The sequence below is a fragment of the Panicum hallii genome, chromosome 9 (genome assembly GCF_002211085.1).
Source record: "Panicum hallii strain FIL2 chromosome 9, PHallii_v3.1, whole genome shotgun sequence".
Lineage (NCBI taxonomy): Eukaryota > Viridiplantae > Streptophyta > Magnoliopsida > Poales > Poaceae > Panicum > Panicum hallii.
In genome coordinates, this window is record NC_038050.1 from 71095548 (window position 1) to 71115315 (window position 19768).

At 45.0% G+C, this 19768-nt stretch overlaps 5 protein-coding genes across 5 annotated transcripts; 4 read left to right on the plus strand and 1 right to left on the minus strand.

The window, feature by feature from the left end:
* The first annotated feature begins 2226 nt into the window (after positions 1 to 2226).
* On the plus strand, positions 2227 to 5603 carry LOC112875380 (ras-related protein RABF1-like). The gene is made up of 8 exons (XM_025939210.1): positions 2227 to 2436; positions 2882 to 2958; positions 3862 to 3945; positions 4046 to 4140; positions 4324 to 4429; positions 4659 to 4748; positions 4833 to 4919; positions 5319 to 5603. The coding sequence occupies exons 1-8, from the start codon at positions 2412 to 2414 to the stop codon at positions 5355 to 5357; spliced, it is 603 nt and encodes a 200-aa protein (XP_025794995.1). The 5' UTR covers positions 2227 to 2411; the 3' UTR covers positions 5358 to 5603.
* A 510-nt stretch (positions 5604 to 6113) lies between these two features.
* Positions 6114 to 10529, plus strand: LOC112873485 (cell division control protein 48 homolog E-like). Its single transcript, XM_025936442.1, has 9 exons — positions 6114 to 6272; positions 6404 to 6566; positions 7322 to 7550; positions 7953 to 8719; positions 8824 to 9045; positions 9131 to 9202; positions 9287 to 9568; positions 9655 to 10014; positions 10100 to 10529. Exons 1-9 carry the CDS (start codon positions 6238 to 6240, stop codon positions 10394 to 10396), a joined length of 2427 nt encoding a protein of 808 aa, XP_025792227.1. The 5' UTR covers positions 6114 to 6237; the 3' UTR covers positions 10397 to 10529.
* A 303-nt stretch (positions 10530 to 10832) lies between these two features.
* On the minus strand, positions 10833 to 16285 carry LOC112873484 (WD repeat-containing protein 3). The gene is made up of 12 exons (XM_025936440.1): positions 15987 to 16285; positions 15666 to 15881; positions 14498 to 15586; positions 14174 to 14296; positions 13454 to 13635; positions 13122 to 13353; positions 12759 to 12971; positions 12553 to 12681; positions 12088 to 12156; positions 11410 to 11532; positions 11283 to 11333; positions 10833 to 11196 (listed from the first exon to the last, which is right to left on the minus strand). Exons 1-12 carry the CDS (start codon positions 16224 to 16226, stop codon positions 11047 to 11049), a joined length of 2817 nt encoding a protein of 938 aa, XP_025792225.1. The 5' UTR covers positions 16227 to 16285; the 3' UTR covers positions 10833 to 11046.
* A 555-nt stretch (positions 16286 to 16840) lies between these two features.
* Positions 16841 to 17866, plus strand: LOC112875917 (probable acetyltransferase NATA1-like). Its single transcript, XM_025939925.1, has one exon. The coding sequence runs from the start codon at positions 16948 to 16950 to the stop codon at positions 17629 to 17631; it is 684 nt and encodes a 227-aa protein (XP_025795710.1). The 5' UTR covers positions 16841 to 16947; the 3' UTR covers positions 17632 to 17866.
* Positions 17867 to 18879: 1013 nt separating this feature from the next.
* On the plus strand, positions 18880 to 19618 carry LOC112877623. Its single transcript, XM_025941969.1, has one exon. It carries the CDS (start codon positions 19084 to 19086, stop codon positions 19390 to 19392), a length of 309 nt encoding a protein of 102 aa, XP_025797754.1. The 5' UTR covers positions 18880 to 19083; the 3' UTR covers positions 19393 to 19618.
* Positions 19619 to 19768: the final 150 nt, after the last annotated feature.

Below are 19768 nucleotides of genomic sequence, written 5' to 3' on the forward strand. Positions count from 1 at the left end.
ACGGTTGGAGGCCTAGGTCTCTGATGCTACGATGTCTGCGTTACAACAAGACTCGGTCCGTGTAAACTCCCGCCTAAACGAAAAGCCAAAAGCTTTATGACGACCTTTTACCCTTTTTTCGTCTTTATTTTGATTTTTTCGTCTTATTTTTCTTTCGCCTTTCAGCTTTGCTCTTTTTTCTCCCTTTATGTTATGCTTTTAATTTACCTGTAGCGAGAACATGGGATCACAAGGGAATCTATCAAAAGACATGAAGCAAACAAACAAGACTGTTTCCCGCCTTTGAGGGGGTGAGGGTGGGGGGTGGAGGCGCTTAACCACATGCTTTGCTGTCCTTTAATCCCATCTTTGCCACCTCACATCTGTCCTCTTTCCAGTGGCCATTTTCCTGGCGGCTGTAGCTATGGGCAAATTTGTTCATATGCAGGCTGCTGCTCTGGCACTCTGCTCTGTGGCCGTTCCTTCCATTCCGGTGCAGGGACCGGTGGTGATTGGCCACATCACATGCTAGATATTGGTTCAAGTGGCTTCAGCTAGTACCTTTTAGGTGAGCTGGTAAATTGCAAGGGTTACAATTACCTGACATCAGCTTCTTTCTACCAACTATAACAGCTAGTTCGGTAAAAAGTTCAGTTTGGTGCGTTACCAGATGACAGTAGCTGTAATTGCCTTTTGTGCTTAGTTTTTGTAGTCGCATCTTATAGCTTAATTTGTCCATCGACTCGTAGTCTTGTATGAGATGTCCAACTGAATCACAATGTATGGCTTCCTTTATCTGACCGCATGTATGAAACTTCCGACTGAATTGCATACCATTCAGTTCTAATCAGATGCTATCAGGTCTGAGACAGTACATTTCTGACTCTGCTAGAAGAAACCAACAAGATAGATTCAAATCGTCGACAAATACCGTCGAGTGCGGCGTCCTGTTTCAGGGATGAGCTGAAGTCTTTTTTTTTTAAATGAAATGAGCTGAAGTCTTGCACAAGGTGTTGACAAACAGTTGCAGAAAGAAATGTCCAAGCAAGACTGCAAATTGATTTTTGCATGTTCAGAGCCATAGCTGTCTAGATTTCCAGATTTCCAACCATCTTTTTTTTGGAGATCACTACATGATGAAGCATCTTCCTGAGAAGTGTAGAACAGAAAAATCTTGCAAGCAACCCACAGCTCCACTTCGATGAACACTTAAAATGCTGATCTTTGGGGATAATGGACAAGTAGCTAGCTTTGACTTCTTAACAGTTACGTTTTTAACCCGGCCTTACTGATTTGACTCTATAGCCGTGGAGTACAGCACCAAGCATGATGATCAGTTGGACTCTAGTCCTCGGTTTCAGAATCCACCAGTTCAGGTTTGAGAAAAGAAGCCTTACTACAAAAATTAATCTGCCCCTTTTCCTGCAGCAAAGTAAAATTAGAGCCCCTTTAAGAAAGGCAAAAAGGAAAGTTTGCTGCACTGCATGGACCACCACCATCTTGGGCTCTTGGCATGTCAAATTCAGAGCCGCTTTTGCTTGTCCTCTATTCCTTCAGACACATCGGGCATGCCGGATGCAGAGCAGTGAGGCGGATGGGGCTTCACAGAGAGGAAAGCGAAAGGGAAGAAACATTCCTGCACGAGCACACTACGGACGATGCAGCCGCTTTGCCTTTACAGCCGGAGGGCCGCTGCTGCAGGTCAACTTTGCAATTGAATCGACCCCGTTTGCTTTGCGCACATGCACGGTTAGTTGGTTGCAAGGCTGCTCCTGCTTTGTTCAGTTACACGAGGACAGCGGTCGGGGCATGCAGACTTGTGGCCTCATGGGGTCATCCAAATGGAAACGTAGAAGTCTCGCGTGACCAGTGAAGCTTCATTATGTTTGCAGGCAGTTTCGCACAGCAACTGTGTAGTGTAGGTGTAGCAAAGAGCAAAAGGAAAGGGGAAGGAAGAGTGTGGCTCAGTTGCAGAGAGCCATAGAGTTTGCAGCTGCAGTGCGTTTTGCAAAGAGAAAGATTCGGCCCATATTATGGGTCGAGCCCATTCCGTCGCATGCAGCCCAATTATCACAGAAGCCCAATTAACACAGGGCGATGGCCATCATGACCACCGAATGCCTGAGGTCCATTCTGGCAAGCCAGCCCGGCCCAACGCTGTGGATAGACTCGTGTCCCCGGTCTTTCACTGACAAGCGACCCAACCCGTCCGATTGCCCAACGACCTGCCTGCCTTGCTTTCCCCGAGCACGCGTCGCGCGTGCATCACATCACATCAGAGATTCAGAGCCCAGCGACGAGAACAGACAAACTGCGGCGGACCGACCCGGAGGCAGGCCAGGGCCCGATCCTCCTCCTCCCCTCTCCCCGCCGGTCGCCGCCCTTGTCCCCGGGCGCGCTAGCCCCGTCGACGCCGGCGGGCAGCGTGAGATATGGGTTGCTCCTCCTCCGTGCCAGGTCCGCACCTCCTACCTCGAGTATTAAAGTTTTGCAGGTTGCAGTGTAGAATTGTTGCATCGAGTCTTCGATTAGTGAGCGAAGGGGACTGATCAACGCTGATTCCCGTGGGGGTTTGATGTGCAGTGGTTTAGGCAACGAATCTGCTCAATTCGTAGAGTATTTGTAGGGTTTTGAGCTGTGTTTACTGGATCAATTGGATTTATTGGGAACGACGTGGCTGTGACTCACAGCCACCGAAATCACTGTGTTCATGAAGCCCGGCTAAGTGTGGACAGTGGAGGGGGTATTTAATTGCTTTAGTTAATTTGAGGATTTAATGCGACAACAAGGTTTAGAAAAGTGCGATAGAATATGCGGTTGGGCACAATTTGCAGCTGGAACAGAAGATAGTCATAGTTCTTGATGTATAAGTATATAACACATTTGTTATTTCCCCATTCAGCTAGAAGTACAGGAGGGCTGAACACTGTCAGCAACGATACCTCTTCTGCCACTGATTCAAAGGACTTGCGTGCTAAGGTTAGTCAAGCTCCGGCCTCTTTACCTTTTGTAATTATAGTCAAGCTCCAGCCTCTTTAACTATATATATTTTTTAATTTCTCTTGGTCTTGCATTGCTTGCGGTACTTGCATGTCAGCTGTATATTTAGGTTCACCTCTTCGAGATTCTAGAGCCAAGGTGTTCGATAATAGCCACTGAAGGAAAACATTTACAATTACTCAAAAGCACATAGGGACATTCTATATGTACTGAAAATTGTGTACCTACTCTTAAGGTTCAGATACTATGATACCAGCTGTAAGTTATGCACTTGCTTACCATTGCATCTCAGTCGAGGGTTTTTGGGGACCGAGTGAATTTGCATATTGCAATAGCTAATATACTCAATAAGTTTCAGCTTTCTGTGGCTGATCATTATCGATTACCGTGATGTAGTTTAGTACACTTATATTAGGGCATCGTTTTAATGACCACAAGCGTTGAATGTACATACTCAGTTTGTTTTTCATGGGAAATATTTTGCACAAGGTGGGGTGCACAAGCATTGTGCCACATTTAGCCTATTTTGTGTGTTCTTCAGAGATGTATGCCCTACACATTGCCGTATGTATTGTATTTGTTTATAACAATTTCAAAAGAATCAAACAATTTGCAGCAGTTTTCTCGCATAAATATATTGCAGTAGTGTTGTTATTAATGACCGCTATATTTTGAGATTGTGATCATTTTTTGGTTAGTATGCATTATTTGTAGCCTAGATAGTAGCAGCAGTGACATATGTTTGTCCATGGATCATTGCATACTGTTATTACATTCATTGCATTAGTGGCCCTGCCAAGTACCAAGCACATCACCGAATTGTGATCTATCTAGTAAAAACCTAATTAGCGCCTTTTGTTTTCATCCTTTTCATGTCAATAGTTGGTATTGCTGGGAGACTCAGGTGTTGGGAAAAGCTGCATTGTTCTTCGCTTTGTTCGTGGTCAGTTCGATCCTACTTCCAAGGTGATTTACTGTTTTGATTAGAATAATTCATGAATGAAAGACACATTACTTCTTCTTGTAGAATTTCCTTTCTCCAACGTACCTTCTCAAATTATTGTAGGTAACCGTTGGTGCATCTTTCTTATCACAAACATTGGCATTGGAAGACTCAACAATAGTGAAATTTGAAATTTGGGATACTGCTGGGCAAGAGAGGTACATATTTGGTACTTTAAACATATTTGGGATAACTAATATGTCATCGACTTCACAACACAGTTCTAGGAATGTAGCCAGAAGATTTCTGATAGTATTCTACACACATTTGATCCATCTTCTTTGCAAGCACATGCATTTTTTTTTGCCTGAATCAAGAAACTGTCAACTGGTGAATTTCAGGTATGCTGCCTTGGCACCACTTTACTACAGAGGAGCTGCTGCTGCAATTGTTGTCTATGATATAACTAGTCCAGAATCGTTTAGCAAAGCACAGTACTGGGTAAAGGTAAAATATCAGCAACTCTCTTCTCTTCTGAGTTCTTATGCTTGGTTTCTTTTATAACACTACTGGTGTAGATCATAAATGGATTGACTTGGATACTATCGTCTATTATTTAACTGATTATACCTTAGCAACATTAGAATCTCAGTGGTCTGCAATATGATTATGGTCTGTACCATGTTTTCAGTTTGTGGTTAAATTCAACTTTATGCTTTTCTTTCCCATTCTACAGGAACTTCAGAAGCATGGTAGTCCTGGTATTGTAATGGTTTTGGTTGGGAATAAGGCTGACCTACATGAGAATCGGAGTGTATCTTCACAGGTAAGAATATACGCTCGTTGCCACCTAAGAGATGTTGTAGTTTGGCTGCTGTGCGTTGTTGACGATATGGTGCACTTGTTGCAGGGTGCACAGGAGTACGCAGAGAAGAACAATATGTTTTTCATTGAGACGTCAGCAAAGACAGCTGATAATATAAATCAACTGTTTGAGGTATGCTTTGAGTACAGAAAGCTATTTCTTTTCAAATCAATAACATATAAGAGGCCTAGAGGAGAAGCAAACCTAGCTGCAACTGTTAATGTCAATAGCAACAAAGCTTTGGTGCCTTGAATCCCTCATTTCTTGACCCTTTTTTCACATGCACTTAAAAACTTCGCTTAAGCATCACATGGCCAGGGAAACTGCATGAAGCTACCCATCTGCCTGGCTATATCGTTATGATATGCAGATTCATTTGTGGTTCCCAAAAATAATATACCACCTCTGTTTTACTAGGCAAATATTATTCTCGTATGTTTATTTTCAGTTTCAAATCTTACTCTAGCTATATCATTACCAGTATGCATCAGTGGTGAACATCCTCCTAACATGACCATGTTCCTGGGACAGGAAATTGCAAAGAGGTTGCCTAGGCCAACGCCGTCCTGACAAAAACCCTTGTGTATTGAGGAGTTACACAAATACAAGTTTGTACCATGTAATGCATGTCAGGCCAATGTATGGGTACTGTGTGGAAGACTGACGCTCATGTAAAGCTTATTCCATTATGTTAGTTGTGGAGACTCTTTGGTATTGAATATCTATCCTTTGATGTTGCAACAACTGGTAATCTGATGGTTTCTTTTTTCCTTTTCCCTTTTTAAGGGCAATCGAATTACGAAGTGGTTGCGCAAATTTGTCATGTTAGAAGATAATTTTCATGTAAACTGCCTCGATTGCGAAGCTTTACATACTTCCTGGGCAATGGGAGAATCGAGCTCAACAAGTGCTGTTGAGTGTACTATATGTTAGATCCGTAATTTTCACGAATATCTGCCGCAAAACAGTTCAATCGTGGCAACAAATTTTGCTGAATTGCGCGCCGTATACTATATTAGGGAGACGTCGATTCCTTCCATCTCAGGGTTTCCTCCGATTGGAAGTAGGCAGGATTAAAAAAAACAGCCGAGCACTGTTCCGTCGCTACCCACGCTCAGCACATCCTCCAGATACTTCCATGTGGGCCCGCCCACCCCACGCCACTGACCCCACAGTCTCCTAGTCGGCCACGGCCCGGCCCGAACTCTACTCGCAGGTGGGACCACGAAGCCTTTAGGCCCACAAGTCATTGATTCCACGCGACCCACGACCCGAGCCCGACACGTAGACAAGTCCCGAGCGGACGAGCCCCTGCTCCAAGAAAGAAGCTATAAAGGCGAGCTAATCCCGTCTCCTTCCTCCTCACCCCGGGCCCAAGCACCCGCAAATATCTGTCGCCGTCTCGTCTCTCTCGCTAACAGCACCAACCGCCTCGTCGAATTCGACAGCCATGGCGAGCCAAGGCGAGCCGTCTTCCTCCGATCCGTGAGTACCCGCCCCGATCTGGCCGCCTGCGCCTTGGGCTTCGATCTGTTTTTGTGTTAGTGCGGAAGAGGGTTTTGGGGGGACTTTTTCGGCGATATTTTTTTTTGACACTCTGGTGGGGTGTGGAGCAGGAAGGGGAAGAAGGACTACTCGACGGCGATCCTCGAGAGGAAGAAGTCGCCGAACCGGCTGGTGGTCGACGAGGCCACCAATGATGACAACTCCGTCGTCGCACTGCAACCGGACACCATGGAGCGCCTCCAGCTCTTCCGCGGTGACACTGTCCTGCTCAAGGTACGGATGAGCCCTTTGCCTCGTCGACTCTTATGTCTCGATTGTATTACGGGGTCTTGGATTCTGGTGGTTCATACTGTGTAGGTTAGAAATTCTTGTGAAAACCGTGAATTTCGACTTGTTAATTTGTGAGCTTAGACAGCTAAACTTACTGCTCGGCGGGTGAAATTGAAAAATTTTAGCTGGTTATGTTTTGAAATTTCGACCTTGTGGTGGTCTTCCTTCTAGTGTTGGTCGTTATGCTTAGGGTTCCTGACCTATATAGCTCTGTAACCATGTGATAGTTACTGCAAAGATCACTGCTTTTCTCCTAAGAAATATTTAAAACATGACATTTGTTTGTTATTTTTCCTTTGTGCTTAACTCTGAAACTTTTTGGACCTGTAATATAAATTATTTTGATTCTGTTCACCATATTAACTGTGGTTGCTGCTGGAGGCATGTTTTTTTTTTAATGATGCCGAGTTCAATTGAAGGTTGCAAATAGATAGTTGATAACGGTTTGCATTACATATTCTTAAGTTAATTTTTTGGGAGTTGGGCATCACTAACTTAAAATTTCTCTTCCTTCATAATGTGGTGCCCGAGCTTTACCTGTTTCCGAATTCTGCATGTTGTTACTTGCACATTATGGATAATACTCTTTAATTTCTCATATGCAAGCTCTTTTACCAGCAGAATTGTATTTTGGAATTTGCCCTATAAAATGTGGTCACTGCCACTTGATTTTTGCACTCTGGATCACATCATGACAGGGTAAGAAGAGAAAGGACACTATCTGCATCGTGCTTGCAGATGAAACTTGCGAGGAGCCAAAGATCAGGATGAACAAGGTTGTCAGGAAGAACTTGAGGGTACGACTTGGTGATGTGGTCTCCGTCCATCAATGCCCAGATGTTAAGTATGGGAAGCGTGTACACATACTTCCAATTGATGACACGGTTGAAGGCATTACTGGCAACTTATTTGATGCCTTCCTGAAACGTAAGATTTCTTTATCAGTTCTCTTAGCCTCTTACACAGTTCTTTTGGACAAACATTTCTTGTGACAATTTGATCAATTCTGATAGATGAGTTTATGTTAGTTATTTTATAGCTTTATGTAATTTGACAGATTTTGTGGTACTATATACAAGTTCAGTTCTTCATTGTCTGGGTGTTGGTGTTAGTTTCTGTTATTTGGTTGCATGTTTGAACTAGCATCTTTTAATAGGATATACTAATTGGATTGTTGGTAAATGGCATGTAGGATACCTTGATATATGTGTGCCTGATTTCTAGATGATAGAGACAGACCACTGGGCATGCTGAAATTCTTTCGCAACTTGCTTGTCTGTTTTAATGTGTTCTCTTTTTCTAACATTGCCTTTATCTTTGATCTTTCAGCATACTTCCTTGAAGCCTATCGTCCTTTGAGAAAAGGAGACCTTTTCCTTGTCAGGGGTGGTATGAGAAGTGTAGAATTCAAAGTTATAGAGACTGACCCTGCAGAGTATTGTATCGTTGCACCAGATACAGAGATATTCTGTGAAGGTGAGCCTATTAAGAGGGAAGATGAGGAAAGACTCGATGAGGTTGGCTATGATGATGTCGGAGGAGTTAGGAAGCAAATGGCCCAAATCAGAGAACTGGTTGAACTTCCACTGCGTCATCCCCAGCTTTTCAAGTCCATTGGTGTGAAGCCACCAAAGGGCATATTGCTGTATGGGCCTCCTGGTTCTGGCAAGACCCTTATTGCTAGAGCTGTAGCTAATGAGACAGGTGCTTTCTTCTTCCTGATCAATGGTCCAGAAATTATGTCAAAGCTAGCAGGAGAAAGCGAGAGCAATCTCAGAAAGGCTTTTGAAGAAGCTGAGAAGAATGCACCTTCGATCATTTTCATTGATGAGCTAGATTCCATAGCACCTAAGAGAGAGAAGACCCATGGAGAAGTTGAGAGGCGTATTGTTTCACAACTTTTGACTCTTATGGATGGCCTTAAGTCTCGTGCACATGTCATTGTTATGGGTGCCACAAACCGCCCGAACAGTATCGATCCTGCTCTTAGAAGGTTTGGTAGGTTTGACCGTGAGATTGATATTGGTGTTCCGGATGAAGTTGGGCGCCTTGAGGTTCTTCGGATTCACACCAAAAACATGAAGCTTGCTGAAGATGTAAGTGGCCTTATCAGATATACTTACTGATGTGGTGATTTGTTTTTGTATATAATTTCTCCAGTTTTGAAACCAATCTCAATTGCCAAACCATTCTGTTTCAGGTTGACTTGGAGCACATTGCAAGGGATACCCATGGTTATGTCGGTGCTGATCTTGCTGCCCTTTGTACTGAGGCTGCTCTTCAGTGCATTCGTGAGAAGATGGATATTATAGATCTTGAGGATGAAACAATAGATGCCGAGATACTCAACTCTATGGCTGTCTCAAATGATCATTTCAAGACTGCACTTGGGACAAGCAACCCGTCTGCTCTGCGTGAAACTGTGAGTATCTCTAGGAGTAACCTCTTTTCTATGTTGTGATAAAGTTTACTTGTTCCAGAGGCTAACATTGAACTTTTTTGTTCAGGTTGTTGAAGTTCCAAATGTCTCTTGGGATGATATTGGTGGCCTGGAGAATGTCAAGAGGGAGCTCCAGGAGGTATTTTTGTCCCATACATTGGTTTGGCTAGTAAATTGCTAAACCTTAGTTATCATTTTTTTTAACAACTTCAAATTCTTGCAGACTGTTCAATATCCAGTGGAGCATCCAGAGAAATTCGAAAAGTTTGGAATGTCTCCTTCAAAGGGTGTTCTGTTTTACGGCCCCCCTGGTTGTGGAAAGACTTTGTTGGCCAAGGCGATTGCTAACGAATGCCAGGCTAACTTCATCAGTGTGAAGGGACCTGAGCTGCTTACCATGTGGTTTGGTGAGAGTGAGGCCAATGTCCGTGAGATTTTTGACAAAGCCAGGCAGTCTGCTCCATGTGTTCTCTTCTTCGATGAGCTTGACTCCATTGCTACTCAGGTATTGTCTCTCAGTTATGCTCTTGTGCATACATGGTCGCTCCCTGTAATTTAGTTTATGACTGATTTTTTGTGTATGTATTTTAGAGGGGCAGCAGCGTTGGTGATGCTGGAGGTGCTGCTGACAGAGTGTTGAACCAGCTGCTGACTGAGATGGATGGCATGAACGCCAAGAAGACTGTTTTCATCATCGGTGCCACCAACAGACCAGACATCATTGACCCTGCTTTGCTCAGGCCAGGGCGTCTTGATCAGCTTATCTACATTCCCTTGCCCGACCACCAATCCAGGCTCCAGATCTTCAAAGCGTGCCTCAGGAAGTCTCCTGTGGCTAAGGATGTTGACTTGAACGCTCTTGCCAAGTACACCCAGGGATTCAGCGGTGCAGATATCACTGAGATCTGCCAGCGCGCGTGCAAGTATGCCATCAGGGAGAACATCGAGAAGGTAGCATCCCTATTGCTTTTAAAGTATTGGTTCTTCCAGACGCAGAGTAATATGCTCGTTTGCTAAATGAATCATTTGATTTCAGGACATCGAGAGGGAGAGGCGTAGGAAGGACAACCCTGAGGCCATGGAGGAAGACGAGGCGGACGAAATTGCTGAGATCAAGGCTGCTCACTTCGAGGAGTCGATGAAGTATGCGCGCCGGAGCGTGAGCGACGCTGACATCCGCAAGTACCAAGCCTTCGCCCAGACGCTCCAGCAGTCTCGCGGATTCGGCAGCGAGTTCCGGTTCGCTGACCAACCGGCGGCGGCAGCGGCAGGCCCTGCTGGCACGGCCGACCCCTTCGCATCCGCGGCGGACGATGATGACTTATACAGTTAAATTAGCAGTTCTGCGGTTATGTAGCTTATATATACTTTTGGTATGGTAGACTTATTGTATGTAAGGTCCGTGGTGTATTTACTTTTAAGTAACATATATATTTTGCTAGATACTTGAAGCCGCGTCATCTTCATGCATTGCTTGCCTGGTGCCGTGGTGTGTTTGTCTTGATGGCAGCCTTGACAAGGTCGAATGTGGAGAGTCGATAGAAACCCTCTCGATCCTGTTCGTCGAGAAAGCTTAGCTTCCTAACAAAAAATGCGCAAAGAATTTTGTTCGCGTTGGGCAGGTGGAAGCATAAACTTGTATCATCCAAATCATTACAAGCCTGCCTTTCCGCCGTGGGGCACTCGGGAACGGACTCGACGAAATAGATATCTAAAAGAGAGTAGATGAAATATCGTATACATGGTCACAGTTAGATCGATGGCCGAGATTAGATGCACCTTACCTTTTGTAAGGTAGGACTAAATTGAACATGAGTGACCAGACTGATTGCTCAAAAAACGAACTTTATGTCAACGCATTTTTCTGATTACAACTCATCTATCAAAAATTCTGCGCCCTCCTTAACCAAGGAAACGAGCACGTTCAACACTCTAGGGTGCAACAAAACGACATTCTTTTTCTGCTTTGCCCTTGCCCAAGGCTCAACTTTCTCCTGACGCTTTCTTTTTCTTCTTTTTCCTTCTCTCATTCCCGTCAGGCCTATCTGACCGTTTCGACAGCTCCTTTCTGATCTCCATGAGTTTTGTTTTCGCATCACGGAAAGGTGCATCCGATCTCATTGCCAACAATTCCTAAAAGATGGGTGCAAAAGATATATCAGCTGAACTTGAGATAACTAGTAGCAAAAACTTGCAGGCAGGAAGAAGGGGCACCATACTTTTATATGATCCATTGCGGCAAGGTTGAAGCCTATAGTATCCTTGCATTCCTGGGGATAGAGGTATGATAATCATCAGATTGCTGCAAAGTTGCCTGTAGATTGCTGCAAAGAGATCAAAACCTACCTTTACTCTTGAGTACAGAATATCCTTCAGCTCTGTCAGCAATGATCTTGCAGCTGGTGTAGTAGTCAATTGGTTATGATGTGTCTGAAGGAGCACTAAGCAAACCCTACAGACAAGCTCAACCTGCAAGGTTATAGCAGAAATTAAGAAAAATGGGGAAATCAGAATGTTGTGTGTTGTGTGACTTGTGACACAGTGAAGCCTATGAAACACAAAGCAAATAAAACTGTACTGTACATGAGCTATATAACATCCATATTTGCTGATTCTAGGAGCCACAAGTAGAGCAACAAAGCTTCATAACTAGAGAAACTTCTGCAGATACAACCATCGAATACTACAAAAACTCACACAATAGCATGTATGTTCTGTATTCAAAGAATAGAATTATAGAAACAACCAATCAAACCTCATTAAGGACAGAAGGAATATGCAATATAATGTGGTACAAACTGGGAAAGTGGAGCTTCAAAGGACAAGAAAGAAACATTTTTGCAGACCCCGCACTATTAACAAAAACAGGAGACACAACATCACAATCTACAATGAAAAAGCCAGCATGAAGTATTCGATGTGAGCAAAAATTAAGAAAGCTGGCATGTAATGACATAATGTTATTGACATTACTGTAATGATTGGCATAACAGCAAAAAGTTACATATCAAAGCATTCTTTTACCTTTGAAGGAACCGTAGACCACTCCTTCAAGTAAGACATGAGCTTTAGTGCATCTGAGAATGGTAATGCCTGTTCCAAAGATAGAAACATAAATATGTCAGCAAATGATAATTGTCATACAAATAAATTCGATGATTAACCAAAGATAATAAGAAGCATTATTACTAATACAATATGATCTCCAATTTGAACCCACTGAAATTCAAGAAATCATTAAAATTAACATCTTCTATTACCAAATCTAACCATGTGAAGTTAACTTCAAAATTATACAAACATACAGGATGGAAAGAGGTGATAACAAGATTGTAGTTTACCGGAAACCACGTTTTGCTACATGAATTGTAGTTTACCAGGAACCACGTTTTGCTACATTAAGTATCTGATATGAACACTGTTTTTAACATAAACTCATATGTTTGGGCAAGGGGAATGAAACAGTTAAGAAGTCCATAAAATACGTACCAGGAGGGCCTGTTCCAGATCATTTGGGCGGATCCTTGAAACTACATTCAGAACATAATCTGAGGGTGATTGCCCTTGCATTATAACATTAGGTTGAAATTTAGCTGGCCTCCCATTATTTTGCTCTTCCTGAAAAACCGAGGAACATGAAGATGAAGCAAATGTTCTATTATTAATATGTGGAACCAGGTGTAATATGAGTGTACCAGTTTATGCTGATTAAGGCGTTTTAGTTCTTCCTCAGCAGTGTCAAGTGCATCCATAATTGCATCAGCAGCAGTAACTGTCTCTTTTGTTTTCCTACCAGGAACACCAACAGAACCTTCATCAGGAGCATCATCTTTCTGCCCATACCTATACTCATTATCATTGTCTAAATCAGCCTCGAAGGTTTCTTCCAATCTTTTCTCCTTCTCTTCCTGCGGTATATCGGAGATTTAGAGGGTGAAAAGGGCGATCTCTAGGAAGGTTAAAGAAACTACTAGAATCATATACTTAAAAATGAAGTGCAAGGCTGCTTAACAAGAAATTTCATCCACGCGGACCATGCCTATATAATTATAAAATACCTCAATGAACAATTGTTCTTCAGTACGATCCCAACGCCGAATAGAGCGATCATGGGAACCTGTTACAATAAAATCACCACGACTGCTGATTGTGAGACACCAAACTTCAGCATGATGTCCTTCAAGTGTCAACAACAACTCAAATTTATCAGCATCCCAGTACTTCACAGTGCGATCTTTCCCCACACTGAACATATAATGAGTTCTGTACACGAACTTAACATCCATCACGCTGCAAAGTGAAGACATCCAAAAGGTATATATATAAATGTTCTCTCTATAATTGAAACTAAAACAAAAACGAAAAAAAAAACTGAAAGTCAATAATATACCTGTCTGAATGAGCAAATATGGACCTGTGGCAGTCCCCAAAATCCATACCCCAAATCTTCAAATTTTTGTCTGCGGAGCCGGTAACTATCAAAGCTCCATCAGATGATATGTCCATACATAGAACTGGAAGTTTGTGCCCATAAAGGTTCAGAAAATGTTTCAGTGTGTCCATGTAGTATACCTGTATAAACATAACAATATTAGAGGGAAGCAAAGTAATGAGAAATCGAGGGCAGCCGGGCAGGTTCCTGTGTAAAAATGCTGCAGTTAAGGTCCTTATGGATCACAGCTTTGATCAGAAAAATGCTACTAATACAAGGAATTGCCTAAGCAACAACCACCATTTTACAGTTTCAGGAGAATTGGAAAAGGATAAATGACAGTTTTCAAGTGCCAACGAGCAGTTCAGTCACTGTTGATATTGAAACTATTGATTTAACAAGTGCGCATACTTTATATTGACAATTTATGTTTTGAAGCAAATAGTGCCTGGTGCAAACAGCACATGACGCTGCTGGAATAACAAAGAGAATGACATGAAAACATACTATTAATGTGATTTTTCCTGTTGCATAAAAGTAGTATCTAGATTAGATAAACAATCAAATCATGGATTAGGATTGAGGTTCGGGTACACTGATTCCATACCAGCTCTCCAACTATAAAGATTCTAAATGATAGTACAATTCCAAATTTCCAGTTACATACAAAAACCATACCTTGACATTGCAATCCAAGAGAGCAACAGCAATATGCTTTCCTTGTGGACCGATCGAGACAGCAAGGACGTCTTCAGTCATTTTCAAGGTCCTCATGTTAGTTACAGTCAACTGCTTAGAGTCCTGTAACAATGTTAATAAACCAAAGAAATCAATAAGCTGCTTGGTGCAAATAAAAAATAATAAACAGAAGGTAATAAAAAAGAGAATCATCAAATATCAAAATGATGTTTTTATTGGAGGCTGATTTGTGGAAAAGTTGGGAAGCAGACACCGATACACAAAATATTGCGGCATTCTATATGAAATAGACAGAACACTCACATTATCAGACTTCTGCACCTCTTGGTATTCCCAGAACTTGACATCATGATCAGCACTCCCAGTGACAAATCCCCGCGCACCGGCAGTGCCATCTTCATCTGGAATAGGTACAATTGATCGTATGGAACCAGCATGTGCTTCTATGACCTCAGTTAAGCTCCCACTAGCAATATTAATAATCTCCAAAGTACCACTTTTTGTACCAACAAGAGCAAACCGATTTCCGACGAAAGTACTGCATAGCCCATATCCAGAATCAATGGTCCGAAGGCAGTCCCCTGTACTAGGATTCCAGATCTTGACAGCGTTGTGGCTAGTCGACATCAGGAGGTTGTCCTCTGAATTAAGGGAGACACTCCTAATGTCAGATTGATGTCCGTGCATCTCAATCGAGTACATCTTTGAGAGCTTCTCACTATCCACTGAATATGTCTCGAGCGTGTTATTGTTGAGAGATAGAGACAAGGTGGCAAGGCAGCCTCTTGGCGGATTACTTGGAGAAAATGAAATTGAACATATTTTCTTGCTAGCCCGCAAAACTTGAAGGAGCTTAAATACATCAGTGACAATAACAGTAGGATTTTGCAAATCTGGAGCTGGTAAAGGATCTATGACAGTACCATTCCCTTCAGCAATCATGGACTTCGCCGATGCTTTCTCCTTCTTCCTATGCATCCGCCTTTTGGCCTTCCGTATAGCTTCTGTTTCATCAAGAACCCTATAAATATCTGCCGTCTTCCCAGCCACCTGGCATGCCACAAGACTACCGTTCCTATTGAACCTAACGGTTGCCACTCGTTCCTTGCTCTGCCTCGGAATCTCACCAAACAGCTTCAGCACATCCCACTTGCTCCAGTCCTCACCCTCCTCTGCAGATTGCCGGATTCTAAACACCCGCATCTCTGGATCAGCGGACCCAGACACTAAAAATCTCTCGCTAGGATCCACATCCATAGACCAAATCTCACTGCGGTGACCACCAACAATTTGGAGACAGTGCTGCGTTTCAAGGTCCCAAACCCTGATAAACTTGTCCTTGGAGCAGCTCACCAGCTTCTTACCAGAATCCAGGAACACCAAATCTGTGACCTACACATAGTAATCCGCCCAATTAGCACTACTAAGCTAGGCTACCCAATGGGGACAGAAGCGCATGAAATTGCTTTACCTGATCACGGTGGCCACGCAAGCGGAAGAGCCCAGCCTGAGCAACTACGTCCCAGAGGATGACATCGCAGTCCTTGCTGCCGGAGGCGAGAACAGCGCCGGAAGGCGCAAAGCGGAGAGCGGAGGCAGCTGAACGGTGGCCGTGGAGGGTTGCCTCGCAGGCGCCTGTTTCCGCGTCCCATAGCCTGATGCTCCCATCCGCGTGCCCGCTCGCAATCTATACCAAATGAAACACCAACGCACGAAATTAAACCAAATTCAAACGCGGGAATCAGCCAGCCAAATTCGAAGGGAACTGGAGTGGACGCAGGAAGAGGGGTACCGAGGAGGAGACGGCGGCGGAGGGGGAGGAGGCGATGCAGGAGACGGCGAGCGAGGGGGACGAGGACGAGGGTGCGAAGGAGACAGAGGGGAGACCGCGCTTGAGGTCCCAGGCGGCGAGGCGGTCGAGGGCGGCGGCGAGGAGTAGGCGGCCGGAGGGGTCGTAGCAGACGTTAGACTCCGGCGAGGCAATCACCCCGAAGGTGAGGGCTGGCTCGTAGCGGAGGTAGGCCTTCACCATGGCAGGCGGCCGCCGGCGGCGTGGGAGGTGTGGGGTGGGAGCGCAGCTCCGGGCGTTAGGGTTTATGGCGGCGGGTAGGAGGAGGCTGGGGTTTTTATTTAACTTGCAGTTCAAACGTAATCGCTTTCATTTGGATTTTGGTTATTATTATGAAAAATTATCCGCCCATGCCCACTGTCCAGGACATGTTGGACAGGAAAAAGTTTGAGCTTATTTGATTTGAAAGCTTTATTTTCTAGTTAAAACTAGGAGTTATTCTAAAACTCTCCAGTAAGTTTGTATGCTACAACATTATCGAACGTCTAAATTGGATTTTAGCTGGTCAGTTAACAAAATGGTATGTGAATTGTCAACTTGAGATGCTAAACTCCTGATGATTACTGAGTTGAAGGTTTTCATATGAGAACCGAAACTTTTTTAAAAAAACAAGCGAGCTAAAAGTATGTTTATTAGATAGCTAATGTCAATTGATTCCATGGATTTTTCCTGTATATTCAGATTTTGTACTCGCGGCATGTTTAAATGGGTAGGACTCAAACATAACCAAATTTTATTAAAAAATCCTTTTAAAAATAGAAGTAGCACAGGTGGCTGCATTCCCCAGTCGCCCCATCAGAAAAGAAGAGGACAGACCAACCAAACCATCCCGCATCCACAATCCACGGTCATTCCGATCTCCCCGGCTCCCGGTTTCTCCGCGAACCCCCACTTCCTGACCAAGATGGCGGCGCCGGCCAACTCCACCACCTTCTCCGGCGACGTGTGGGCGGAACTCCGCCTGGCGGACGCCCGCGACGTGCCGCATATCCACAGCCTCATCCACCAGATGGCCGAGTTCGAGCTCCTCACCGACCTCTTCGCCGCCACCGAGGAGCTCCTCACCTCCACGCTCTTCCCCTCGCCGACGCCGCCTCCCTTCACCTCCTTCACGGCCCTCATCCTCGACCTCTCTCCGTCCCCCGTGGTCCCGGACTCGTCTTCCACCATCGCCTCCCGCCGCTTCGACCTCTCCGCGTCCCCGCTCGCGGACCCGGAGGCCGCCGCCTTCGCCTCGCCGCGCGGCGGCGGTCGCGTCACGGCGGGGTTCGTGATCTGCTTCCCCAACTACTCCACCTTCCTCTCCAAGCCGGGACTGTACGTGGAGGACATCTTCGTGCGCGCCCCCTGGCGCCGCCGCGGGCTCGGCCGGATGATGCTCTCCGCCGTCGCCGGCAGGGCGGCGGAGATCGGGATGGGGCGGGTGGAGTGGTGCGTCCTAGACTGGAACAAGAACGCCATCGACTTCTACGAGGGGATGGGCGCCGATGTGCTCCCGCAGTGGCGCATCTGCCGGCTCACCGGCGCGGCGCTAGACAAGTACAAGGGCAACCAGGAGGAGGCCGCCGATGGGAAAGCTGCCGCGTAGGAGGACCAGAAAAAATTGTTCTTGAGCGCCAATAATAAAGGTGGTGGATTTGCTTCCGCTGCTTAGCTCGCGCCTGGCATCGTTTAGGTATGGTTAGCGATTCAGTGTATTTGATCACCTCATTAGTGGCGATGAATTCAGGTTGTATGCTGAGCAATTGGGACTTGTTCTTGTGGTAAACCCTGGTGCATTATGCAAAATTATCTTTGGATTAGATGCCAGGATGTCTTTATCATTAGCCATTTTTCGGCTGAGCATGTTTCTTCATTGTGATCAGATCATCAGAGTCTTTGAGCTGGTTGAGATGAATTCCTCCATGTATGATGTTTGGCCAGGGGAAATTCCATGATCTATTTGAATATCTTAACTGGATAAAAGATTTTGGACTGTTCCTGCTCATGCTACCCACACATTTCATAAGGCCATGCCAGTCTTTCACTATGCATATTCAAAATACTCGTGGTATCCAGAACATAGATCATGAAGGACACAAGGAAGATGATGTGTGATCTAGTTATTGGTATTAGTTGTGACCTATTTATTCGATTTCATTCTATGTTTATTAGTTAATCTTCAATGATAAAGCTCCCTAACCACATCTAAAACGTGAAGAACAGAGGTGTTTGTGTTCCAGCAAGCGCTGTGGATTTATTTGTATGATGGCTTGTTCAGCTCCTGTTCTCTCACATACAGTAGAGAGTTTGGAAAGAAATATCAAGTGGCACGACTAGAAAGACCAATAATCTGCTTTAATGGCAAAATAGCAGAAGTAGAAACACATGAAAGATTTATCACAATAAAAAGGAAACACATGGAAGGTTTTACAGGAAACTCCTACATGCATTGAGCTAGCTATAACACTGAATTTCAAGAAACACATGAAAGGTTTTACTTTTACAGGATGATTGTGCTACGGCGGGTTGAAGTTAGTGTCTTATTCGTCTTGTGCACGCTTAGGTTGAGGAGCCAGTTTGATCAAGGTCGGGCAGGCTTGGGATTAGGGGTGACAGGCTAATTCCATCGGGCAGTTTTGGGGACCCGTGTCAGTGGGCGTGGTTGGGAACTGAGACGATCCAAATCCAGGGTGCAATGCCGATGCCGTCGTGAAATAAAGGCCGCCAACAGGTGAGGCTCTTCTTGCAGCGGACGCATTTCTTCTTTTCTTTTTTTGCCCCCAACCAAAGCTCCTTTCTTGCTCCACGGTCCAAGTAAATGTTTCGTATTTATCCCTCGCTGACTGCTCTTTCTTCTTCCCTAGTCCAAGCTTAAACATGGCCTTGTCTTTCCCTCCACGCCCGTTGCTCGAGCGTCTTTCTTCTCAAGAAAAGATTTCCCTATAAGTTCAGACGCGTCCACCAGCCCTCCTCGGCGTCATAGCAGCAACATCTTCTCCTTCCTCGTTAGCCTGATCATCTCCTCTCGTCCCTCGGGAGTGTTCCTTCGTGAATCGTGATGGAGGCCGGCAAGCAGCTGACCGTGGTGGCGCCGGCCGTCGCGGCACCGTCGATGCACATGGAGGAGACGACGAGGCCCATGGGGCAGCTGATCAAGGAGGAGGCGGTCGCTCTCACGGAGCAGCAGCGGGGCTGTAGGACGACGGCACTGGCGTGGACGCCGTGGGCCAGCATCAAGAGCAAGGCCCGCGCCGCCGGCGAGTACGCCGTCCTCAGGACCCGCCAGGGTATCACCATGTTCGGGGAGCCCAAGCTCGGGCCATTGGTCAAGGCGGCCGCCGCCAACGAGGAGTCCCACTCCCACTAGGTGTTCTTCCTGATCCATGAAGCAGCAAACGAGTGCGAATTCTCTTGTCAGCAGCTCAGGTTTGGCGCCCTCAGGTTTCGACATGGTCAGGTCTTCCGAGTAGATGAGCTAGCTAGTCGTGCCGTTCGGTCATGGTTTACTTTTTAGTAGTAGAACAGAAGTTAATTTTTCCGTGAAAGATTTTGAGTTTAAGTTAATTTTTCCGTGAAAGATTTTGAGTTTTTTTCTCTGATGTGCGAAGTGTCTGATGCTGTGATCCTTGTGCCGCTATTTCATACTACCCTGGCTGATTGTATTGATAGCTCTGATTGCGACTCACCTCACGAGAAGATTTCATAGCAGCTGCATCTATGATTCACGATGGCTTTATCACAAA